This window comes from Rissa tridactyla, chromosome 6, assembly GCF_028500815.1.
Source record: "Rissa tridactyla isolate bRisTri1 chromosome 6, bRisTri1.patW.cur.20221130, whole genome shotgun sequence".
Lineage (NCBI taxonomy): Eukaryota > Metazoa > Chordata > Aves > Charadriiformes > Laridae > Rissa > Rissa tridactyla.
In genome coordinates this window covers 11508376-11534722 of record NC_071471.1, presented here as the reverse complement: position 1 = coordinate 11534722, position 26347 = coordinate 11508376, and the positions used below count along the sequence as shown (strand labels likewise).

General features: G+C 43.0%; 1 protein-coding gene and 2 non-coding genes across 10 annotated transcripts; all 3 read left to right on the top strand.

The window, feature by feature from the left end:
• Window positions 1-244: 244 nt before the first annotated feature.
• ATG16L1 (autophagy related 16 like 1) lies at window positions 245-23114 on the top strand. Of its 8 annotated transcripts, none has more exons than XM_054205721.1 (19): window positions 245-860; window positions 1774-1867; window positions 4160-4265; window positions 5817-5890; window positions 6095-6346; window positions 7232-7297; window positions 10145-10231; window positions 10959-11015; window positions 11214-11261; window positions 11931-12033; window positions 14597-14702; window positions 14821-14891; window positions 16423-16494; window positions 18556-18676; window positions 19529-19634; window positions 20139-20288; window positions 20697-20744; window positions 21112-21213; window positions 21613-23114. In XM_054205721.1, the coding sequence occupies exons 1-19, from the start codon at window positions 746-748 to the stop codon at window positions 21704-21706; spliced, it is 1872 nt and encodes a 623-aa protein (XP_054061696.1). In that variant the 5' UTR covers window positions 245-745; the 3' UTR covers window positions 21707-23114. The 8 variants fall into 8 exon arrangements, with proteins under 8 accessions (XP_054061696.1, XP_054061695.1, XP_054061698.1 ...); XM_054205720.1 differs by having other exon boundaries at window positions 10142-10231; XM_054205723.1 differs by lacking the exon at window positions 11214-11261.
• LOC128912199 (small Cajal body-specific RNA 6) lies at window positions 12242-12511 on the top strand. Its single transcript, XR_008467523.1, has one exon. It is a non-coding gene; the product is annotated as a small Cajal body-specific RNA 6 (non-coding RNA).
• On the top strand, window positions 15291-15553 carry LOC128912201 (small Cajal body-specific RNA 6). The gene has a single exon (XR_008467525.1). It is a non-coding gene; the product is annotated as a small Cajal body-specific RNA 6 (non-coding RNA).
• Window positions 23115-26347: the final 3233 nt, after the last annotated feature.

Here is a 26347-nt window from a genome sequence, read left to right as displayed (position 1 = left end):
ATCCCATCAGAGGCGCAGGGGAGGAAGGGAAGCTATGCAAGAGCAAGCCGGGATTTTTTCCTCATGGTTGATCTCATTGAGGGCCGCGCTTCCTTTCGTTTCGTTTCGTCAGGTGCCCCCTCGCTGGCACAGCCCGGGGCCGGCGACACGCCGCCGACATCGCGACAGCCGGTCCTGACAGGCGCCAGCGCCGCCTGAGGGGCGAGAGGCGATGGGCGCATGCGCTTCGGCGGGGCGCGTACAGCCCCCTCAAGATGGCGGCGCGGGCGGGATGGTGGAGCTCGCCGCTCTCAAGATGGCGGCAGAGAAGGGGCACAAAATGGCGCGGCGCAAGGCCCCCTCTCCTCAGAAGGGTGCCCGCCCGTCCGCCCGGTGGGGAAGGCTGGTACCGGGCTTGCAGGGCGACCTCTCCGCGGCGCTTCCCGGCGAGGGCGGTGGAGCTAGCGGAGGCGGGCGGGAAGGCGGCGCCAGGCGGTGGCGGGGCAGCCGCTGTCGCCATAGGCGTGCGCCGCTGAGGGGTGAGGGCCCCTGACAGAGCGCGGCCGCAGCGCCATGGCGGGCGTGGGGCGGCGGCTGCAGGTCGAGCCCCGGCTCTGAGAGGGCGCTACTCTCCCCGTCCCGGACCGGGCACCGGTCTCCCGCCGCCTCCCGGTGCTCCTGCCCGCCTCCCCCTCCTCCCCTCGGCCGCCCTTGGCGGGCCGGGCGGGCGCTCGCCCCCGCTGCCCCTTCCCGCCCCGCCGCGGAGATGGCGTCGGGGCTGCGCGCCGCCGGTTTCCCCCCGTGGAAGCGGCACATCGCGGCGGAGCTGCGACGGCGGGACCGGCTGCAGCGGCAGGCCTTCGAGGAGATCATCGAGCAGTGTAAGTTGGGTGGCGGCGGCGCGGCCCCGCCGGGCCGAGGCCGAGAGGCGGATTTCTTCCCCTCTCCTCCCCTCATCTTCCCCTCTCCTCCCCTCAGAAAGTGGGAGAAACACAGTGGTAAAGAGCCCCCGATACCTCGCGTGAGTCGTTTTCAGGAGAGTGGTCGGGAGATGTTTGTTGGAACTGAGAATAAGTTGGGGATTCCATGTTATTGAGGACAATAACTAGTCGCTTCTCTCGGTTCCCTCACAGCTAAACCGAGTTTATGTTGTGGACAGTAACTGAATGTCTGAATTGTCTGCGCAATTCCCGCTCAGGCCTTTGTGGAATTGGGAACAATAGCGCTATTGACCGATTCTTTGTAAAATTTAGAGCTGTTCAGGGGCCAGCGTTTTCTATCCAGTGTACTCGCCCGCCCCTCTGCTGCCTCAGCTGTGAGAGGGACGAATGGAAGCGGGGTCCCCCAGTGCTGCTGGCTCTCACGCTGAGGTGCTCTGTGTTATGGGGGAAGCAGACAAAGCTCGGCAGGACTCTGCAGTGTTGGCTACAACCAGTTCTCTGGCAGATCAGTTTTCCTTGTTGCTATCAGGTGAGGGGCTATAAAGAGATTGAACTTTGAACTCCTTCTGTTTTAGCAGATATCAAGGCGTTTCAGCAGCTTCTCTATTAAACTTCTGTAAGACCAGTCCCCCACAGCATCTGGAATAATGAGGAATTCTTGGGAGTTGTAGCTGAATACTGCCTTAGCCTGCTGACATCGAAGAGGAGTGCACTTTAATGTGGTGGAGGCTTACATAATGTTTGGTTGTGTCAGAATGAGTAAAGATAATAGATCTTAGTTGGTAGGAGAAGAGAGTGGGAATCTGGTTTTGCTTTTTGGTTATCTTGTTAATTGCACTTTTTGCGTTTTCAGATAACAAGCTACTAGAGAAGTCGGACCTTCATGCGGTGCTGGCTGATAAACTTCAAGCAGAAAAATATGACATGCAAAGCAGACATGAGATCAGGTATTTAAAATTCCTTTTCTGTCAGTCAGCTCTCTGTCATGCATGCTGTAAGCTAAACCATTATTTGATGCATTACACAAACAACTTCTAGGTTACTACAGTAAGTTGGAAAAAAACAAACTGGGAAATCTGTTGAACTAAAAATAAGTTACAACTAACTCTAAACACGTGATGAAGTTACAATACATTTATAGTCCACAGTGCAGAAAGATTTGACCAAGTTTTGGACAGAAAGCAGTCTATCACAAAGTCAGGGTATGGAGATGGCCCAGAATGAGCTTTTGCTTCTGATCTGTTTGCCTTGTGCTTATAATGTTTCCCTGGTGTTAGTTCTGACTCTTGGCTTTGTCTGGTTTTATAAGCATTGCAGTGCAGCGAGTAACCAACGTCGTAGTTTCCTTCAATCTGTGTTATCACGTAGCGTGGGGAGAATGGGGAAAATCATGATTGTGAAGCGTCAGTCCTAAATAAGCACCATATGCTGAAAAGAATGCATCTTCTGCCTGCTTTTAGCACGTTTTTTTCAGGAAGCTGCCTCTCTAACCTTGGAATAGCACTGTAGTACTGCAGTCAGGGGTCGTGCTGCTTATTCTTTTGGCATTTGAATCCACAGCAGACCAGTACGCTAGTAGTGTGTCCTTTGTCTGTACAGCATATACAGGCTGTTGGGATCTGCTCTTGATGTAACTGAAGAAAAGGCAGGGCTAAGTAGCTCAGAATTTCCTACTTCTGTAGGAATTGCTTCCTCTCTTAGAGTTTTTTTTGCCATCTAATGCAGAACTGTATGTATGTTCAACAAAACAAATATAGTCAAGTTTATTGTGTACTATTACTAGTAAGGAAAGAAGAGCTGATTTTGCAGGAATTGCAGGCGAGATGTCAGTGTTTTGCCAGCAGGCTGGAGGTAACACCTGAGTGAAAGTTCTCAAAAGCTTTCTGATGACTGCAGTTGTCTTGAACCATCTTTAGTTTATGGGAATCTGATTCTGGCTGAACTGATGAGGCTGGAGTAGACGAGGATGAGAACAAGTGCACAGAAACAGCATCTTCAAAGTAAATACTATGCTGAACTCTAATACTGTCCTCAGTATGTGACAGTTTTTTCAACAGAATGAATTCCCTAATCCTAGATGGCTGAGGAAAAATTCTTTTACTTCCCTTAAGGCCAAGGAGGAGTATCTAGTTCTGGCTATAGATGTATACGTGGCCAGAATCGTAGGACATGTTGGGTACTACCACGGGGCTTGGCTTCCTATCTGTCTGGACACAGTTTTTTTGGAAATGCAGTGTCTTCTAGTACAGCGTTATTTCAGTGAGGTAATGTTGGTTGTCTGTTGAGAAGAGCATTAAATTACTGATGTCACTGTGAGACCTTTCAGCTTCTGAATGCGTTGTCTGTTTCCCACTGGACTGTTACAATGCAGAAAGAGTGCAGAAGCAGATGCTTGCAATTACCTTTCCCTGTTTGTCTGGTATAATAGTGACGAACTTACAGCTTTTAAAAATAATAATTTTAAGTTATATAGCTGCTAACTTGCTCAAAGGCTGTGTGTGATATGTCTATGTGTGTATATGCTTTTAAAAACTGACTTCTGTTCCTGTCTCTGTGCTTTTAAAAACGTGAGTGATAAATGTTACAATCATAGTTATTTGGGGGGATATGTGTGGTGTTCTGCTGTGTAGAAATTCCAGATTATGTCAAGGTACCACTGTGTTGTAAAACACAATTAAAAACCGCCCCAAAAGCTTTACACAGTATGAGGCTAGAGCATAGGACAATGGAGAAGTGACTTTTAACACTTGGGACTATAAACCCCAGGGCCTGGGAACATGCCCTTGGTTCCCTGACTTTTAGTTCTGTGCCCTGTGTTATGCTGTCTCTGGATATCTAGCCTCTTCAAGGTCTACCAGCTCCCTCCAAAACAAATTGCAGGTGGTAAAATATTTGTAATTCTTCCAGAATTTGGAGAGTATACTTTTAAGACTCAATTGTCTTCATGTGAATTTAAGCAGAGGCTAGTTACCTTTCATTTGAGTTTGAATTCTGTTTTAGAAATGCACAAAAAGGTGAATTGAGTCCTTAGTACTGGAAAATCGAATTTACTATAAAGTGGGATTTTGATTAAGTGTGTTGTGGGGAAGCTAGCTGTGCTTTAATTTGTTATGAAAGACCTGTATCTCTGATGTAGTATAGAAAATCCAAGGGAGTTTGTCCAGACTAACTGGTCAAAGGCACAGTGGCAAATGGGTTGTAGTTTGTGACATCTCTTCTTCCTCTCTCTCAAACTCCAGTCCAGGACATGATGGCACATGGAATGATGCTCAGTTGCAGGAGCTGGCACAGCTGAAGATAAAGCATCAAGAAGAGTTGACAGAGCTACATAAGAAACGTGGCGAGGTTAGAAAGTCTTCTTGTGTTCTGTATTGTTCATACATGGCCCTTTATGAACACGACCTTAATTTTACAAAGCTTATTCATCATTATTTTTTCCTCATTTCATGTGCAGCCTTTTTAAGCAGCCCGTGTTGATGATTAAACCAGAGATGGTTGGTCTTTCAGACTGATACCCAGGAAATAGGAGCTTATGTTGTCAGCATCACGTGATTTTTTTTAAGTAGTACTTAATTTTGTTTCATGAATATATTTTTAACTGTATTCACTAGAGGAGGAAGAAACTGATCGCACTTAGAGATGCGTTTGACCACTAGTTCTATATTGGAAATATCTTGAATGAGCAGAGTGAGAGATTAGGTGGCTGTGTGGGGTTTCATATGGCGCACTCACTTTGCAGGACCACTGCTAGATAAGAGTGGATAAAAATAAACGTGCGCAAGCAAAGGTTGGAAGTGCGATGGTGATAGCCTGAGAAGGGAGTACTGATTCTGCTGTGTCGATGCAGTAGGAAGCCCCGAAGTCCCATTAGATGTGAGAGTTGTGCCTGGAAAAGAGGAAAATCTGCTTTTTTTTTTTTTTTTTATGGGAAGATGTGGATGCTTCATTGGCAGAATTAGGTTTTTAAAAACCACAGCAGGGGATTGAATGAGTCCAGGTGGTGGTACCTGAATGGTACTGCAGACTTTTATAGGGAGAAGGTGGGAGTGACCTGGAAAAAGTTACCACGTTCCTTTGCACGCCTCACTGGAGTTGTGGAGAAGCTCCAGTGTCAGCAATCCTGAGCTTTGCAAAGAGGAGACGGCTTTCTACAGCAGGTGTGCACTGACTAGTCAAAACACTGAAAAGTCCTTCTTTCCCCCCAGCATTGTATCTGAAGACATCTACCAAGGCAGGCACTCTTCTCAAAACTCAAGTCTTCCTACTCCCCAGGCAGCCCAGGCTCTGCACGCTGTGGGGCTTGCTGCTGCTAGCTGACTGGGTAGCTGTGAGCTGGCAGCAGCAGCTCATTAGAGTTGGCCTCTGCCCCTCTATTTCCTGTGCGCTGCAGAGACTCCACCAGCGACTTTCTGTGTGGGAAAACTCTTCATGAAACCTGTGTTCACAATATGTGAGCTGCACGTCTCCTGTAACGGCTGTCCTGGCTGTAACAGGAAGATTTGTTGCTTGGTTGGTAGTATTCATTTGTTGGTGTACTTACTTGGCAATTTTTAGTTTCTGTATTGATTTTTCCACTTCTTTAAAAAATAATTTTTCTTCCTAATATGTATTCTGTTTGTTGTGACTTTATTAAAGAAACTTTTTGAGGGAAGGGAATGAGACGTCAAAGGACAGTAACATTGGACAACTCATTTTTGAAAGGGGATTCCCTTATTTAATGACCTGTGTGATAGGGGCAGTAAACAGATCTGTATAGAAAGCTGTGAAAGAAAACCTGGAAGTTATGCTTCATGCTTGTAATGTTAGATTGGACTGTACTCTTGCTGATTGCTGCTCAGTGTGTGTTATCCAGCTGGCATCCCTGCATTTTGTAATGCAACTTTCTCCTCTCCCTAGTTGGCCCAGTCTGTAATTGATCTGAATAACCAAATGCAGCAGAAGGACAAAGAGATGCAGATGAATGAAGCAAAGTGAGTAGGAACCATTTTCGTCTGTATAGTTGGTGTGAGACCCAGAGCTCTCTTTGAGTTACTTATTAGTGTTATAATATTCTCTAGGAGTCCTAGCCGTGGGCTAAAAATTCCTGTATTAAGCATTGTGCAAATAGCACAAAGAAGATGATATAGGTCCCAAAGGAGATCCTCATTGTTCTGTGTATTTTGTTGCCGTTCCAGGATTGCAGAGTATTTGCAAAAGATCTCTGAACTGGAAACAGAGTGCCAGGAGTTGCGTAGCAAACTGCAAGATCTTGAGCGAGCTAATCAGACACTGAAAGATGAATATGATGCTCTGCAGATCACCTTCAATGCTTTGGAGGAGAAACTAAGGAAAACGACTGAGGACAACCAGGAGCTAGTCTCACGTTGGATGGCAGAGAAAGCACAAGAAGCCAATCGTTTGAATGCAGAAAATGAAAAGGATTCAAGGTGAGATTGATGACTTCTCTTTGATAAACTACTTCCCAATATATTTTTGAATACTTAAAAGTGCATAGGATAAAACCAGATTTAGTTTTGATCTCTCAGATCTCTGTTCTTGCACGACACAATGAGAGCCCAGAACTTTGTGTTCCTTCTTCTGGCCAACAGAGACGGATGCTTTGTGAAAACATTCCTGTCTTTTAAATGAATAAAACATGTTCTTTTGTTTCTTGAGCAACATTTAACTGTGGCCTGAAGATCATAAATCAGATAGAAACTGTGGATTTTTTGCTGGTATTAGATTTCAGCTTCTCTTGTTCATATTGCATCTTGATACTACTCTTAGTTAAGTCAAAAAAGGATAAATCTAACTCAAATGTCTTTTTGCAGTCTGCTAAAAGGAGCAGCTGCCATGAGACTGAACTATGTATAACTTGCAAAAATAAGTTTGTACAGTTGTTCTTTTTCTTGCAAAGTAATAAGTTTTCTTTCTCTTCTCAATTGCTTCAGCTTCCTTGCCAGCTAACACTACTTGGGGACTAAAAGCTATAATACAAATCTGATAGTAGTACTTGTTAGTTTAGTATTATCTTTACTAACATAATCATTGTTTTGCAAGTTGTTGCACTCCAAGCAAATCTGCATTCCTGTGGGTCATAAAGGGCTGTAGGTACACTTCGCCTTACTGCCTCGCTCAGTTGATCTTGTCCTTCACTATTTGCAGCCTCAGCCGCTCTGAGTATCTTGAAAAGCAGGATAAAATTAGGGCATTGGTCTGATTTTTTTTTTTTTTTAAAAAAAAATCTTATGAAGCGCATCAAAGCTGTGCAGGGTAGCCTTTGAAATGGGATTAAGGAAGTTTTTTTCTAAAATAACCTACTGTCTTCTTAGGAGACGACAAGCCAGGCTGCAGAAGGAGCTAGCAGAAGCTGCCAAAGAACCCCTGCCTGTTGAACCGTAAGCAGTCTTGATTTATAGAGTCTCCTTCATCACTTCATGCTTCAGTTTTATGCAGATGCATGATAAATGGTATCTTTGTTATTTCTAAATTTGGGGTTGTAGAGGAGTGTTTAAACTTTGGTGTAAAGTCAAAAATGTACAGTAACTCTCCCTACTTGAACTTCCAGAAGATGGAGCTCGTTACGACTAAAAATAGATGCTTGGACTGAAAGTCCTAAGAATGGTTCATACAGTGAATATATATTCTTATCTCAGCATAAAAACATTTGTTATGTGGTGCCTTTGGTCTTCAAAGTAGCTTTTCAATCATGAAACGACATACTCTGGAGATGGCCTGCATCTTTAAGTGTTAGACTACAAATATGTTCAAGGATTTCCTGTAGGAACTGAGTTAAGGTGGGTGAAAATATATTGATCACTTCCATACTGTGAGAGATACGTTCTGTAGGAAGAAAATAGATGGATGTGGAGTTACTTTTCATGGCAAGCCAGAGATTTAATATCTGTAGTCTCTTGTTCTGTTTGCTGCTATGTTTACTGCTGGGTGGTATTTAATCAGCTGACTGAAATGGGCAGTTGATAGTATAGAAGCTTTACACCATGTTGATAAGGTTATTGGCACTTGTGGTAGCCAAATCCAGAAAAACTACACCTGCTGCATTGTTACTGGGAACTGGTGAGACGGTGTTCAAAGCACAGTGTGCAGGCTTTTTCTTGGTATCTGTTATCTTTGTGTTGGCATTGTGTAATCACGTTGGGTCGCTGTGCTGCATGTTCTTGCACATGATAGGAGCAATGTATCAGCTCTGGAAGAGGGCCCATGCAATAGTCTGGGATAGGTAGGAAAGGCATGTGTAAAGGAGAGCTTGTAGCATTTGAAAGGAAAATTGAAACTGCAATTAACAAGATTAACACCACAACTAGTTAGCACAACTTGCTTTGCAATTATTTTTTTAAGAAATGTTTAAATGCTTCCATTCCCTTAGCTCATTGAGGTATGACTCCATGACAAGATTGCTCCTGACCTCTGTGTCACGGGCCAGTGGATGGTCCCAGGCCAGAGGACAGTCTTCCCAGCTGTGATATTCCCAGAGTAGCGATACCTCTTTTGTCTGCATTATCTGATGTAAACACATGTGGAATTTCTTCGAATATTAAACTCTTCAATAAATAACATTGCACTGAGAGGGGAAACACACATGTAATGTCTGTGGCCACATTCCCCATTAAGCTTCTTCCTCTCAGTTACCCAAAGCGAGACCTTCCTATCTTAGAGCTGAGCTCAGAGGCAGCTGTAGCACAACTTGAATATTCTACTTCCTGTTGTGGTGGGGATTATGGTCTCGGTGTTTCATAAATATTTGATAGGAGACACCAAGAAGTTAAAAAAAAAAACAAACAACTGTTTAAAAAAAAATCTAGAAAATAATCGCTTCTGTAAATTACTCAAACTCTGCTTCACAGATGTTTTTGATTCCTTTTTGGTTTCGTAATTTAAGTGGGTTTGTGCTGTATAAATGTGCTGCTTACTGAAGGGGAAAATTTCAGCATTTCAAGGAGTGTGCTCTGGTGCTTGTATTCACTTTGAAAATATGCTAAGCTAACATGGAAATTGTTTTGCTACATACAATTTTAATAGCTCAAACTTTAAATTTTAAAAAAGAAATAACAGCAGAACTTGATAGTGTTTTATTGAAATACCAGCCTGATACTTTGAATCAGAGTATCTATTTTCCATACCTTTTAACATATACTGTCCTCCAAAATCTTAGAACTTAAAGTGTAGCTGTATTCTGAAATGAGAGATTAAAATTTGTCCTGTGCTCCTCTTCAATTCTTTTGCAGCTCAGTGTTATGTGATAGAAGGAATTGGTTTATTCTGACTTACATGCTGAATTTAAACTTCCTGTTGAGTCAAATGGCATCAGGTTTAAAAATAGTTTGTCCTGCAAAATCAGCAGTGGAGGAAAAATCATCATTGAAGGAAAACATATGAGACTGTCAGAGACGATGATGACTAATGGGGAAAAACCTTTTAGCATTAGCTGAATAGTTGCACTGGATTAATTTATGGTACGTGTGTTGGAATCTCACACTTCTGTTCAATTGTACACCAACACTTCAATGAAGTGTGCCAAAACATCCCTTGTACTTAATGGAACAACATCTGAAGTACAACAGTATAGAAAGTATCTGGATGTCTTTGTTGTGGATGAAGAAGGAAAACTCAGACTCGTGTGCTTTTTTTAATACTTCCTTGTTTTGGAACAGCAAAAAAGGTGCTGTGAAAATAGAATATCGCCTATGTTTGGCGTTGCAGTAACTCATGTTTTCACTGTTCTGTAATTGTTCCAGCAAATATTGTTCACTCTGTAGCAGAGTCTTGCTCAGATGTGATAGGTCCTTATAATGCTGTATGTAGTGCTGCAAGCCGAAATATAATGCCTGCAGTAAAGAGAATCTGGTAAGGATGCCTGTCAACATCATATGGCGGGGGGGGAACCAGCCCTGTTGTCAGTGAAGAGTGTAACTGGCAGCTGAAAAGAGGGGGGAAAAAAACCAAACAAACATAAAAAAACCCCCACTGAAATTTAGGTGCTGCGTGTACTTGTTTTCAGACATTGTATGTTGAACGTAGTACCTCTGGCAGTGACAACTAGATCAGTGTTTGTTGTCTGGATCTACCTACGTGTTACTGCAGCTAAGTAAACCTAGAGGCAGGTTGGGTGCAGACACCAACAGACGCTGGGGCAGTGTCATCCATTCATTTCATATACATCAGGGGGTGATTTCCATAGGAAGCTCTAGCTGATTGAAATGAGGTGTTCTCTCTCACTTCAGCAGGGATGATGACATTGAAGTGCTTGCAGATGAAACCTCTGACACGGCTGAGGAGACATCTCCAGTGCGAGCTGTCAGCCGAACATCCAGGTTTGTAGACCGAGAGATTTTTGTATCCTGTCATTGAGGAAGAACAAGGGATAGAAGAGTTGGAACAATGTTGGGAATGTTACTTAAAGTTTTTACTTGCCTTTAGCTGGAATGCAGTTTAGTACTTCCACCAGAGCAGTATGAAACTCACGTGCTGTGAGCTCTAGATATGCTGTTTTTCCTTTGCTGTTTTAAGTAAATTAGACTAATGTCTGGAAAAATCTGTGTCTAATTTTAAAGTTTTAAAAGCAAAATAGACAATAAAATGGGTGTTGCAGTGCCTGTATTATATCTTAGTTACTCTACAAGATATCAATGTGACTTTACAAGTAGCTGCATGTTTTGGTTTAGCTGAAATGCTGAAAATATTTTCACCTAGATTAAATGCATCTTTTTTCTTCCTCTAAAATGGCAGTGAGTGGAAAGTAAGAAGTAGTTAGCTGAGAGCATGGATTAGTTTGGTTGAAACTTCAGACTTGTCAGGCTCTATCTAAACCCAGTAGTTCACAGGGTGGAAGTTGAGGGAAACTTCCCTCACAGATTATGCTCTGAGTTGTAGTTACTGGTGACTTTTGAACTGATGCCTGCCTTTGGTGTTTTCTGTCTTTGGACTGGGTCTGCAGGGGAGGGAGTCTTGCCAGAGACTTGTTACTATGAAATGTATTTGTATTGATCTTTGTGTGGAGAAGCTATTCACGAGGTTTAAACCTGTCCTCCCCTCCTTCAGTAAGCGACTCTCCCAGCCAGCTGGAGGCCTTCTGGACTCTATCACTAATATCTTTGGGTAGGTTAGAACACTTTCACCTCTTTGTTTTTGTATATTGGTTTCAGTGTACACCAAAATCTTGGTGATGCAGGGAATACAAACAGATAATTTCAGCCTTTCCTCTAGCTTCTGCCTTTCTTTTTTTTTCTTTTTTGTTCTCCTCAACTTCCTGTTTCTTCCATCTTGCCGTGTGCTGACCTCTGACTTTCCCTCCAGTCTGTCTGAGTCTCCCCTTTTGGGACATCAATCTTCTGATGCTGCCAGGTGAAAACATTATCCGCTCTTAGTACAGCATGTAAATGTATTCCATTGAAGTAACATGGAACGCAGCTGCATTATCCTGATTAGATTTCAGGTGGCTAGAAACTGTTACAGTTATAGAGGCAGAGAGTCCCTCTTTGTGGAGAGAACACACGGGGTTTGCTCTTACTTTCCACTTCACTTTGCTCCTTTAATAGGGTTATTTAAAACAGGTCATTGGGTTCTGTGCTTAGTATCCAGAGTGGAGCCAGTCCTTCTAAGTCAAGCTCTGCATTATGTGGATGGTCTTTGCCTAAATGGTGCAGCCGCGAGCTTTTGAACTGGGATGTAGCGCTGCAATGGTGTTAAGTCTCCCTAGGCATAACGATGGAGTTGCAGTCTCTCCAGCTGAACTCAGCTGCAATTGCTCCCATGTTTCTCTTTCCTATTTAAAAAAAAAAAAGCTCCAAAATGAGGTTAGTAATCAGTTCAGATAACTTATCTGGTAGACTATGAAATACCTAAAGCCAGAAGTGGATGTAGTGCTATATGACAAATGTAATTTTTGAAAGATGGGAATAAAAAAAGTTAATCGCTGTACAGTGTAGTTAAGTGACAGGTACAGATCTGGATGAAGTCAAGAAACAGCATTCACTTCTCATTTTAAAATACTTCTACTTTGTTTCATCTCAGGAGGCGTTCTTTGTCCTCGTTCCCTGCTCCCCAGGATAACGTAGAGCCACATCCAGGTGCCAGTAAAGAAGTGAGAGTGCCCACTACTGCCGTATGCGTCTTTGTAAGTATAGATGGGATTCTCTAGTTTTACAGTTCCTTTTACTGTCTTTGGAGGAAGTGAATCCTATCTGTGTGGGAACTGATCTACTGAAACTCTATTAACATTGCCAAACAAGAAGGAGTTCTTGATTTGGTAGTATAGTTCATCCCATTTAATTCTTAGCCCAAATGCTTCTCAGAGTCAATGTGCCTGATGTCTGTCTTGCTGAGGTCGATGATGTCAAGTAAAAGGTCTGAGGGCACAGGGGAATTACACTCCATTACCCTATGGCTCCCAGCAGTCCCTGTTCTGTCATGCCATAGTAGAGCTATGATTGAGGAAGAGATTGCTGACAGTTTGGGATTAATTCGGTTCCAGTTCTCCACAGTCAACGGAGTTGTGGCACTGAATGTCATCCAACAGAACTGGTTAAGAGGAGCTTGTGGTAGCGGGGTGTCTTCATTTGTTGTGTGTGATCTAAAGTTTTCAAGCTGAGACCTCCTCTATGCATTGTTTTGGCTTCTCAAGGCCAAACTTAAATTTCTGTGAAGGACATTGCCTTCTGAATGAAAAATATTGTGGTAAATTGTCTTGTAACACAGTTACTTGTTTGAACATTCCTTTTGAGCTTTCTCAGGCACTCCAGTGCTGGATCTGGATATTTCATGAATATGAAATGATTATTTTTTTTTTTTCATCCAGAGTAGCAGAGTGGCACACTGCAGCATGGAGCTTGTGTATTCCTAGCCTGCCCTGTTGCCATCTTCTCTAGCGGAAGTCATGGGGTGGAGGGAGTAGCAATGTTACCTTAAGTGAGAATAGGGTCATAACTTAACGTGACAGCTGGCTTGAATAGGGAGCATCAGAGGAGGTGTTCATGGTTGCAGTATGTGTTGCAGCCTCTCTCCACTTGCTATGTACAGCAAGCACAGTTGATCAACAGATGTAAATCCTGCCTAATTTCATCATAAAAGGTATTGCAAAGCCATATGTTTGAGGTTTTCAAGAACCATGTGAGAGGTTATGTTGTTTTCACCTTTCGCTTGATCTTTTGTCATGTCATCTGAACTTCCAAGGGCTGCACACCCTGTCTTCCCAGTCTGGAGGGGCAAACCACAGCAGACTATGCTGACCCCTAGTCTTGGCAACATGGGGAATGCTGCCCCATTCCAGCTCCACGTTTGCAGCAGGAGTAGGAAGAGCTGCAGTAGTAAGCCTGTCAGACTGTGGCGGTATGGAGGTGATCTGTGGTTAGCACTGCAATATAAGAAGGAAAAAGTCCCTACTCGTTTCATGGGAATCCATGTGTTCCTTCTGGAGGTGTTCTGTGTTATGTTTTAGCTCCTGTGTTTGGAGCCCAGTTGGAGTGCGAGGACATGTCTAGGTCGAGCAGAGCATTCCAAGAATGAATGCAAGGACTCTGTGCCAGAGGTTTGGCGGATACTGGGAGCAGACTGGGCTCACTTCTGGAGAGATGAGTAGAACAGGCTTGGGAAGGTGGAGAAGGTAGTCATGTCAGCTGTCATTCTTGGGCATAATTTCTAGGCAAGACCTTTGACCGGTTTTGTTCTGAAAGGCTCTTCTGCACTTGCAGAAGGAGCAGATTTGAAGCTCGATGACCCCTAAATATGAGCTTGCAAACCAAGTTCAAGCAACAAGTTCCAGAAAAATACAAGTTTCCAGGAAAAACTGATTTTGAAAGACCAGTTACTGAAAATACTTAAAAAGGAATGCAGCAAATGAATTAAGAATGTGGTACTAATACTGTGTGGGTAAGTAGTATAAAGCTGTGAAATTAACAGGGGAAAAGAAAGAGGAAGGAATCTCAAAATTCTCATAGGTTTTAAAAGGTTAAGAATCGCTACTAATGGGCCAGCTCAAGCTTCAAAGCACTAAGCCGTGAGTACGCAGGGGTGCAGGGGTGTCACTGCACCTGCAGATAGGAGACACAGCTTAAGCCCACATTCTCTGTGAGGAAAGGTGCTGTTCCAAGTCAAAACCATGCTGGTACTACTAAATTGCCAATATAAAGTAGCATTATCACCAATACACTAGATGAATACAGTTAATCTGTTATGCTGTTTTCTAGCAGACTTTCCTAACTCAAGCCTGCCTTGAGTGTTCTGTGATTGCATGAACTGATTGGATCATGTTCCATGGCTGGCTCTAGATGGAGAAATGAAAAGTTAGTTTCCTTCTACAGCATACCACCTGTTACTGTTTTCTGTCCTGTCCTTTCCTTATTTTTTTTTTCTGGTGTAACTTAAGGGCCTCACCTTATAAAGCCTAAATTTAGGAAGCGTTTTAAGGCTTCTGGCAGTTTATTGTCACTGTCGAGTCCTTGCTAGTGTCTTTCTTTACATGCTTTTGTGTTTTTCTTTATATAAGGATCAGCCTTTTTGCTCTGTTTCTATACCATCAGCCTCAGTAGAGTTTGTCTGTGGCTTTATTTCCTATATACTGCTGAAAGATCTACAGCTGTGGTTCTGTATAACCTTTAAATTCTGTAGCTTTCTCATCTGCGGTTTTTTGGGTCTGTGCTAATTCCATTTTGGGTGGCTGTTCTGTTCCTCCCACTCCTCAGGATGCACATGATGGGGAGGTGAATGCAGTGCAGTTCAGCCCTGGCTCCCGGTTACTAGCAACAGGAGGCATGGACCGGAGGGTTAAGCTTTGGGAAGTCTTGGGAGGTAAACTTTTCGCTTTGGGGTATGGCGGGATGGTGAACAAACTCATATTGTAATTCACTTTGTGTCAGCTTGTGTTCTAATCCATTGCTTAAGTTTTGTTCGTCTTTTCTCTGTACAGATAGGTGTGAGCCCAAAGGGTCCCTCTCTGGTAGTAATGCTGGGATTACAAGCATAGAATTTGATAGTGCTGTGAGTATCTGTGCAATATCCGCTGTTTGTGGTGGGGAATAAATTAATTGAATTATGGTGTGCTCTGCTATCAATTTCCATTCCAACACTTTGAAAAGTTACCTAAGAAATTCATTAAAATACTTACGAGAGTAACTGCAGATAGTTAAAAATTGTACAAAAGATCTTTATTTGATATGCTGCAGTCTATATATCTCACTTTTGCTTTACAATTCAGAAGACGTTATGCACCTCAGACACTGGCTTTTATGGGCTGTTATGATAAAATGACAATAAAATACAATAGGCTTTGTCTAAAGTAAGAAATTAGTCTTCAGCTTCGCACTAAAGCTGGCACAAAAGAAGGAAATACACCGAGGCATTATTTCTGTGAAGTTACTTCCCTACGTGCTCTGCTGAGGTCTGTGATGAATAGTAAAAGGTCTGATTATCCAAAGACTTGTACTTCCATGACCGTTTCTCCCAGCAGTTTCTCACCAGTCATGGCACAGTAATGGTGTGGCTGGCAGAGTGTTTGCTGACAGCATGTGATGTGTTCGGTTCGTGTTAGCCTGCAGTATCGGAGACATGACTGGGATCAGCATCTGACAGTCTTACTTGAAGGAGTTTGGGGTCTTGGATTGTTAAAACTGGACACGTCATCTGACTTTTCTGCTGAGACCTCTCCTGAAACACGATGCTTTACTGCATAGGCAGTAGACCAAAGCTGACATTGTTTCTTCCGTTTGGTGATTCTGTATGCTAAACTTCATTGATACACACCCAAAAGGATCCTTCCTTTGGACCCTGACCAGCTCATTAGAGGTTTGCTGGCACTGTTATTCTGCAGGAGAAACTAGTTCTGGTTTTGGCAAGCTGCTTGAACGCGTTTGAAGTGAGAACTGCCTGAGGTGAGGTGCTTAATGGGCTTCAAGGATTCAGGAAAGTCTTTTGAGATGGACGCAAGTGTAAGCATGAATCTTGTGGTGTCCACTCTCCATTATGCATGACTTGGAAAAGCCCTAACCCTAAAGCCATTAACAAGTCAATTTATCTCTCCTTGGACAGATTTAGTTTTTGTAATCTTAGTTTAAAATGCTAGAATTGTAATGAAAATTGCAAGAATTGGACCAGTTCCACTCTGAGGCCTATCTGAGTACTGGGGGTTGATGACGCAGGGCTTTTTCCCTGTGAAAAAATCAAAAAAGAGGAGGGGAAAAAACCCCAATAGATGAGGGAAGCTAGAATGCATTTCCTCACTGCAACAGAAGGGAAAGGAGAATGTCCTTTCTGCTCTGGTTATTGTCATTCCTTTTATCTGTAGTCATTCTACATATCACTGACATTCTGAGAAGAAAGACATAGCCTTTTTGAAAGTTGTTACACTAGCTTTCCTTAGTATGTACTACTGTGGTTTTGGTTTTGTTCTTTTTCTTTTTTCACCTTGGCAATATAGCACTAATATGGTTTTAATGGTTTATTGGAAATACTTTTGAGTTTAATTTGCACATGGACTTGCAGAGGTAGTTTTAAATAAATCTTGTGTTCACAGGGTTCTTACCTCTTAGCAGCTTCCAATGACTTTGCCAGCAGAATCTGGACAGTGGATGACAATCGATTACGGGTGAGTCTCTTGAAGGCAAAGCATTGCTCAGGCTGTTTCTGTCTCGTATTTTCAGTTTTGTGTAGTGGGGACATGGTAATTTTGGAAGTTGGGCATTTCTAGACACTTTCAATAATTCTTTCTATTAAGAGGATATTTGTTTCTCTTAAGGGTCCTCAGCAAGACCTAAAATGCAGTATTGGTCTCTGCACAGCCTACCTGGAAACTCCAATTACTGCATATTTTCACAGTACAGCCCCCCCCGCTAGCAAAACCTTACCATGTAAATCAATACACCTTTGCTTCCCCCTCTGTGAAAATTTAAATGCTTCTGATGGCTTATGGAGAACCACTTTAATGTTTTGGCCTCAGTCCAAGGAAGGGACTGCTGAAGAAGGATTTGCAGAAGAGAAAGAGGGATTTTTTTGTTTTAGGTCAGGAGCAGCATTCTTGAAAAGGAATCTCTTGCCTGGCTGTTAAAGGCAGCAAGCATAAAACTCCTTGACTTTATTCTCAGTGCCTTTTGAAAGATTCCTCCTCTCCTCCCAAGACCTTTGTACTCAGGTTCGTCTCCAGCACGTAGCTCTGCTTTAAAGTAGGATTCACCTTCGACCAAAAGAAAAGTTTCTCTTCAGCTTTCAGAGAGGTTTATTTTTTTTTTGTTATTCCCATGTACACTCTCCCTCAACTTCTTATTTTAGGAAGATGCTACTTCGATGTTCTGAATCTTAGGACATTTCACATGTTAGTTGTAATCTGCAGTTGCATTGTAATACACCGGGTAGGTCTCAGTGTGGAGATGTCGGGTCTCATTTAGGAAAGTGAAGAACATCAGGTCGTTTGCAGCTTCTGTTTGGCTGCAAAGCCTACTACTGGATGTGAATTAAAGTGAATAAAAATTAAGCAGACTATAGATTACTCACTACAAAAGGTTAGTTACCCCTACAAACATCCATCTGGCTTCACAGTATCTTCCCGTAATTTTTTGGTGTGCTTGGTGAGTGCATTCACTGTTTGCTGAGACAAAATAGTGCATTCTTTGTTTTGAGTATATGTGGTACAGATTTGTCATGGCTTGCACATGAGCAGGAGGCAGTGAAGCTGAAATCATGGTAAATTTTGCCACAGACTCCCTATTTAAATGCAAATGTCTGTGTGTAATGATTGTGCTACGAGAGCAGGAGAGAGATGCAGAGTGAAAGTTTAGATCCTCCTTTCTGGAGTTCGTGTCCTTTCTTAAGACAAAGGGGTCTTTATGGGATAATTTGTGTACAAAACCTGTGTATCAGGTTTGCGTTTTTTCCAAACTTTGCTCCCGTTCCTTTCCATTCTTAAGGATTTTTCTTTTGTATTTCCCAGGCTCAGATCGCTTTGTGTAAATTGATAGTCCTTTTGAGTATTTAAAAGAAAAATCTTAACCAGAGATTTCTCTCTTGTGTTTTGCAAATCTTACTTCAGTCAGTCATTATCTATTTTGTGATTCAGGATGTAAATATTCAGCAATTTGAAGTGAATGTGGTTCACGTTCTTCTCAGCCTCACAGAGCCTCCCCCTGCAGTTACAGAAACTGCTGTGGGGAGTTTTTCTGAAATCTCTGGTTGTCTCAGCTTTCAGACTTGAAGATGTAACAACAGTTGAGACTAGATACCCTGTTGTATCTTTGAGAGAAGCTCATTGTAAAAACCCGAAGGCCCTATTTCCATTTTCAGCATGCTTTAACCCCTTCTCCTCATCGCTCCTGCGAGGCTGTGTTGCAGTTGCCATCTGTCTGTGAAACGTAGGTGTATGGAGCGTTGAGGAAGAGAGAGCTCGCAGGTCCCCTGCGTAGCTGGAGAAACTGCAGCCAAAGGTGACCTGTGTCTCCCAGCTTCAGGCTGAACTCTGTGGTACTTAACGCTCAGTGTTAATCTCTGTTTAACTATAATAGATTTCTTCTTTTTTTTGTCTCCAAGCAATGCAGTAGACATGCAAATTATGATTTAATATTGTCTTTGAGTTGCTAAATAGCAGGACTTAGTAGGCTGTGAGAAAAGGGAGCAAGTAGAACCGTGCAGTTTCACCATGTAAATCTCTCATTCTCAGCACACCCTGACAGGTCACAGTGGTAAAGTTCTGTCAGCCAAGTTCTTGCTGGACAATGCACGCATTGTTTCGGGAAGTCATGACCGGACCCTCAAGCTCTGGGACCTCCGCAGCAAAGTCTGTAAGGAAACCTAACTGCTGTCTTTTCATCCGTGTTCTGTGCTTCTGCTGAATGTAAATGGAAGTCTGACATCAGCCAGATTATTTCATCTCTTTGATAGCCTAAAAAAACCCAAAAACTAGCAGAGCCATGCCATCTACTGTTGTTATTCAAGTAATCTGTTTCTTTCTGCCCGTTACCTGAAATCAGAATAAGAAGTCACGTGTATGCAGGAAGCACTGTTAATGCTATTACATTAACAGCAGCTGTGTTCTGTGAGCTTGCTTTGTTTACCAGTCTGGGGGTGGGTATTTTAGTCTTCCACTAAAAACTTGGAGCCAGGTCAGAGTTTTTAACCCTGAGGTGGATGGAAATGTCTCTTGGAAATGTACCAAAAATTTCACCTCCAGTGAAGGAAATGCTGGGATCCAGATTTTTTTGGGGGGAGAAACACCTTACTTCCTTGGCTTTTCTCTTACTGATGGCTCTTAAACATGCTTGCACTGAGAGAGAAGTTGAGATTCAGGGTTACCTTGATACGTGGACTGCAAACATAGGTCAAGGAGACAGTTTCATATTGTTTAACAGTAGCAAATTATAGCTGTCTAAATACAAAGTGGAAGTAAAGCAGCTGTCATGGGAGCACTTAAAGAGATATTAGTCACAGCAAAGGAGATTGAGAAGGGCAGAAAGGTTGTTGAAGACTTAAGTCAGGATTATTCTAAGACAGTGTTTGTCCGCCCTGCGGCACTCCTCGGACACTGCTCTGTGTGGCCACTGTGTGTGTGATATAGTGACTATTTTTCTGTCTCTGTTTTCATCAGTTTGTACAGTACAAATTTCAGTGTGTCACCATTGGTTTATCCTTTTTAGGTATAAAAACAGTGTTTGCAGGATCTAGCTGCAATGACATCGTGTGTACTGAGCAATGTGTAATGAGTGGACATTTTGATAAGAAAATTCGTTTCTGGGACATCAGGTAAAACTATTGTAAGAGAGCTTGTAGTGTAGGAATGGTTATGGGATTGCTGTCCAAGTATAATGTGAACAGGGAACTCTTCTTCCTGAGCTTGGAAGCTAATGAGACTGTTATAAGAGTTGTAGAAGGCCATTGAAAGAGACTTTTGTTACTACTGTCACACTGTTTGGTGTCTTGGGGTTGGGATTTTCTTGCAGGGGGATGCTCATTCTTTTCTGAAAAGGCAGTCTGCTTTCTTGTAAATATTTCACATTAGTCAGTACTTGCCATTCTAGATGTTATTTAGTTTTTCAGAGGGTGGGGTTGTGAGGAAAGTAGTATCTAACCATTGGCTGGAAATCTTATCCACAAAGCGAGATTTAGCTTGGGAAAGAATCAAAATGTGAGAATAAACCAGTAATCCTTTTTCTCCTCTTCTTACACATTGGGAAGATTCAAAGTTTTGATGCAATGGACCTGATTTACTCTTTCTTTTTTATTTTTTTTTCTCCTTTCTGTCTTCAGGACTGAAAGCATAGTAAAAGAACTGGAGCTGCTTGGAAGAATCACAGCTCTGGATCTGAACTCAGAGCGAACAGAGCTTTTAACCTGTTCCCGTGATGATCTACTGAAGATCATTGATCTGCGGGTTAGTGCTGTCAAGCAGACTTTCAGGTGAGTGTGTTGTCCACAAGAACGCTATGAATTTCAGAACTTTGGGTTGCAGATTGCTCTCAGTGCTGGAGTATTGTTCAGTATCTCCATGGAGAGGGCAGTCTCCTAAATTTTTTTTCTACATGGGTAGCAAAATTCTCTACAGTCTAACAGCAAAGATTTGCTCTGGTGGATCTTTTAATTTACCTCTTTAAAGAAGATAGCTTGGCTTAGAAGTCGTTGACCTAAAGGAAACAATGTCTTCAGAATTGATTGATAGGAGCGTGTAAGAGAAATGCGAGTTGTGATCAAGGGATACTGGAGTTTATTCTGAACCATATAGAAACCCTTACTGTGCTCCTTAGTGAGAACCTGGAATTCCATCATCTTATAAATGAATTTACAATTATCTGATTTTTAACTTTTCAGCGCCCAGGGATTCAAATGTGGCTCTGACTGGACGAGAGTTGTGTTCAGGTATGGTCAGATATAAGCAACATAACCTGATAAATCTTTCCCTGGTGAAAGTGAGTGATTCCTGATGCTTGGCTACACTGTCCCTATTTACAGCTAGAAAAACTGGGGCAGAGTTTGTGATTTGCCCAAGGCTACCTCTTTGTCAAGACAGAGTGTATCTGTAGGTGTTGATCCACTGTTTTGGAAACCTTCTGATTTCAAAGTGTTGCACCTCTTGGTGGTAGCAGCTGGTAACATACAACTCTTAAAAGACTCCTTAATGCCAAGTTGCTTGCTTAGGAAGTTGTGGGTAGAATGATGATGTGTGCTGCTAAATAGCTGACTTGAGAATTGTTCTTTGCCTTCTGCACCTTCTCTGATCTCATAGCCCTGACGGTAACTATGTGGCTGCTGGTTCAGCTGATGGGGCCCTCTACATCTGGAATGTGCTCACTGGGAAACTGGAGAGGACGCTTGCGAAGCATCACAGGTGAGGGGAAGCTGGCTGTATAAGCTAAAGCGGCGATCTGGGTTGGGAATCTTGCTGAGCTATGAAAGAATTGTTGTACAGCTTTGCAACTTAGATTGGTGCGTAAGAATTCTTAATACGCAGCTTCTTTGTGGATTCATGGCAGCGTTCTCTAGATTGAATTAGGGTTAGGTTTGTTATTGTTCAACTTCTTAAACTGAGATATGATTCTAATGAAGTACATTTAGTATATTCTGAAGAAACTGTATCTCTCTTAGGCTTATTAAAAGCCTAAGATTCTTGAGAGCTGAGAAAGTGCTTTTTCTTTGGTAGCCACAGTGCTATAATATTTAATTCCAATGTTGAGTGCTGTTGTGGAATTCAGCTTTTTTGTAAACTTGTACCTGGCTTCCATTTCAGTTCTTCTATCAATGCAGTCGCGTGGTCACCAGCGGGTGCCCATGTGGTCAGTGTGGACAAAGGAAACAAGGCTGTCCTGTGGTCTGAATTTTGACTGGACGGAGGGTGAAAGGCAGAGCCTCCAGTGCCTCTGTGTCTGGTGGTGCTGGTCCGTGGCTGAACAGAATGGAGACCCGAGCCCAGATCCATCCTCAGTCGGGATATTAACAAGCGCATGGGCTTCACTTTCCAGAGGAAAGTTCTAAAGCAATGGAGAAGGAGCCTGAGTCAGAGACTTCTTATGGCCGTAACTGCACTGTGGCACTCGGACTCAGCAAAGGATTAGCTGTTCTGGATGGAGAATGCTACTTAGTCATGCCTTTACATGCAGTATCTATGCACCAAGTGGAGCTGAAGATACTAGCGGGATTCCTCACCAGACAGCTGTGCCAAATACCCTGTCACACAAATGTATCTACAGCACTTCTGAGTTGGAACCGTTGGAAAGAAGTTACTGTGTATGCTGACTTAATACATGTCCTGTCTCCTGTGTTCTGTCCTTGTGGCCTAGTTCAGGCATGGGGTGAGAAGATCCTGAAACGTGGACAGGCCCTAGGCAGTCTGAACAGCTTTTAAAGAGAGTCTCCCGTGGCTCTGGCAGCTCTGCTGTTGAGTTACCAGCTCAATTCAGATCTGCTCTGATCCAGGCGCAGGTTCTCCAGCACATGTGAACTCTTTGTATCAGTTTTACCTGTCCTTAGGGCAATGGTCCATTCTTCAGGATGTCTGCACCCTTTTGTTAAAATGCCCTTCCAACAGTTTGGGCATCACAAAATAGGAGATTTTTAATCTTTTTATTCCACAGGCAGTTTGGTTCCTGGGTGTGAGGAGAGAGAAGTTCAACTTCTGTTGTGCTGCTGTGATAAGGAATGTAGTGGTAACTGTGACTTCAGTACCGGAATATAGATGTTTGGTCCCTTTTTCTGTTCATCCGTCCTGTCCTGGCGGCTGTCAGTAGAACACAGGGGAGCAGTGGGGTTAAATCCCAAATCCATTGTTTTGGTGCTGGCAATTCCAGGCCACTTGCCCCCTTCTTGAGCACAAGTGCAATATTCCTGTTTGCGCTGGAGCCCTCTCTGTGCTACAGAGCAGTGTCTTGGCTCTGTCCCTGTTAAAGCATCCAAAACCATGAGGTGGCTGGGTATGAGCTACCCGACATAACTTTCCCCAGCCAAACCTTTCCCTATCATCTGGGTCTCAAGACAAGCCACCAGCGGTTTATTGCCTTTTTATTTGCACTTTATTTTCTTCTTTCTGATAGTGTTTTACTAAGGAAGTGTGTTCTTCGGAGGGGCTGGGTTAGGGGGCAGCTGCTATAACAGGCATCTCCTTAACCTAGCCTTTTGTTCAGACACTTTCTGCAGAGGGGAATTAGAGTATATGGGGCAAAGTTTTTATTTATTCAGCTGCCCGTAAGAACTTGATTGTAAATAAACCTGTGTTCTGCTTTTAAAACCCCACAATACTCCGACTCGTTTATTTGTCTGTCTGTGTGCAAGATCTTATTCTGCATGAGCAAAGAGGGGAACCTGAAATGTGGGTTTTTTTCTGTGCTGTTTTCCTGATGAATTGTGGATTTGTGTTCAGCCGCATTGTGGGATTTGGTGTAGAGGGGGAAAGAGGATAATGCTCTTAGCTTGAAGCTGGACGTCCCACAGATACAACCTGGTCTTGTCCTGTCTTGGGAATACTGCCTTGAGACTGAAGGAAGTCTTACCACATTGAACATGTGCCTCTGTCCTTGAAAGGCTGATGTATTCTTGGATCTTTCGGATAAATTACTGAATTGAGGAAATCAGTATCTGTATTTCAGACACTGCTGGAAACAGAAGGCTTTTTCTGTCGTGGTACTTGGACTGCGACCTAGTTAAGTTTTTAAGCCAGCAGTAGGAGTTGCATGTTTCTTTAAAAACACAAAGTGCCTTGTTGAAGATAATGCTCTGGTTCCTACTCAGAGCAGTGGCGCAAAGCCTTCAGCTGTTAATGTACAAGTTTCATACATAACTAAGAGCCGTCACTGACCACCCTCCTGTTTTCATAAGAAAATGAAGCCTTCTGTCCAGCTCTTGGAAGTGAGAACTGTAGCAAAAATGAAATGATTCACATTGGCGTTTTGAAGCATTTCCAAAGGCAAGATATGTTTTTCTTGTGGCTGTTGCTGTGGCAGAAGGTCCTTGCAAAGGCACCTACCACGAGTCCAGGTGACCTTGGTTATTGCAGAAAAGCAGATCGCTACATGACAAGTCAGCATGATGAAAGATTATTGGGAGATTAATGGAATAAAAACTCTGCAGGCTCTGCTGAGGAGGGTCAGAATGGGTTTAGGATGTTTATAATTTAGGCTGCTATACTTGTGTTTTTCTACAACATGGACACATCTTATACAAAGGGCTTTGTTTTCCCTGCTGATGCTGTTAGGAAGTATGTTAATAAAATGGCTAGCTAGCTAAGACCTTAAGCATTTTAGATTAAAATTCCTTATGACCACGGTATGTAAGAAATTCTAGTGACCAATTTTAGCTTTTTTTTTTTTTTGGCTATAGTTTATTTATTTACTTTTGTTGCCGCCTTTTCTGCTTCAACCTGCAGAGGGAAGAAGAGAAAACAAAAGTACCCGTTGGGCAGAGGTGGCTGTTGCACTGAAGGTGGAGCTGCCCTTCAGGTGGTTTTGGGGGGCGGGTGGGCAGGCATCTTTCTCCGGACATTAGGAAGCATGTGTTATGGAGAAGGTGCTTCCAAGCAATGAGGCATGTACCCACACCTCCGGGCCCCCAGAGGAGCAGCAGCGGGTGTAACAGGATGCTCGTTCCCCTCCTCAAGGGCTGCTGATCCTGCAGTGGCAGCAGCACAAACTCTTAACAAAACCAGCTTTCTCCCCTTTGCTTTTGTACTGTGTGGCTGAATACAACATGTTGATTTTGCGAGTTAATTTCTGGGGTCTCTTCCCTACTTCCTGCAACCAGGATCTGGCTTTCCTTCAGAAGCACAGGCACATGTGGAATGTCTCTGGTTTAGGGCTGCCTGGTTTGCGTTTGCCAGAGTTGATTAAACAGAGTAGTGATTACGCTTTCCAAATAATCCACCTCCAGTTAATAAAATGTTGCTGGAATTTGTAAACCACTGAAAGAGCCGAGGAATGCTGGATCTGCATTAATTTTTTTTTTTTTGGAATAATTTGTGTACCCAGATCACTATATTCAGGCAAATGCTAGTGATTGTTTGCAAAAAGCAAGTTTGATTTGTGACTGCGAGGTTGCCTGAGATATGGAGGGTGCTGCTGGGGCTGGCAAGTAGAGAAGGATATCATGTGGTCTTTCTAATCAAACTAACAGATGCAGCCCAGAGGAAAGCTACAGCTGTTCATGCAGCTTGCAAGCCAAAAATTACGCATTCCTGTGCATAATATCAAGGCTAAATTAATGGAGGGAGGGGATGGAAATCTGTTCTTGGGACATTCCCGAACAGAAAGGCTAAATTGATTGAAATCTCTGTTCATGTGTCTTACACGATGGATGTTGTGCCTCGCTCCATAAATAAATGAAGGAGGGGAGGTGTACCAGCTAGCAACATACTGTTTTGCATCAGCATGCCCATGGGATGCTGGTGGAGCACTAACAGATAAACTACTTAGCGATGATGAGTTCTCAATGTTTGGTAGTCCTTCATAACGGCATCTCTTTATAGAGGCTTGGTTTGGTGTTTTATAAACTCTTTTTCATAAATGGCTCTTGTCTGTTCAGCTTCTTACCAGGCTGGATGGTTTGCAACCCTAGGAAGAAGACAGAGAAAGAGCTTTAGAATAAAGCTGCTTTCAGTAACCATCCTGTTTTATGTAAGTCTGTAGTCCTTACAAAGTGTGTGAGTATGACATTGTAGACCTTTTCATTGACGATCTGAGCTTCCTTAGGTTAATGCTTTATGTTGCTGACTTAACCACTTTCCAGTTGGATCTTAGCCCGGGTACAATATTTGCTTTTGGAGGGGGATTAATTCTTGAAATCCTGGATGGACGCAACTAGAGACGTGCTTTCAAATCCCCTACAAATTGTCTTCCTTGTTTGCAAAGAGGTTAGTGATTCCCTCTAGTAGATGCGAAGAAGCGTAGGACGCGGCCGTGTGGAACATCCACCTCTCCTCAGGGGTTTAGGATTTCACGTCTTTGTGCCGTGGCAGCTCCTGTGGCATTTGGAACATAGCAAGGTATTTAATGTTATTTGCTAGTTTGGTTATTTGGGTCTACGGTGTAAGTAGGGTGTCTGTTCAGCAAAAAAATACTATCCTGGACTTGGAAAACCTACCTATAGTTCTTAAAAATAGAAATGCTTAAAACACGTGTAAGGTAGGTCTTGAATCTCTACCTTACATTTTTTCTAGCTTTCTAAGAAGGGAAGTATTTGCTTTTTCTGCAGGCTGTTGTATGCAAATAGGCCCAAGAAACTGTTTCTACTCTCAAAATGGTTTTAAAATGGGAAAAGAAAGAAGCAAAATAGAATGGGAGCAAACTGCAAGGATGGCCGTAGACGGACTGTTGCTCTGACAGTGTAACACAATACATACTTATCCACACAGGTCCAACAGGGAAAAGTGTAAGAACAGGGCACATACGTGGAGCATCGTCCTTTCCTGATGCTGCTCCTTCGCTTCAGAGTCTTCCAGTTAGGGCCGCGCCTAGATCATCCTGTCCGATGTCTGCCAA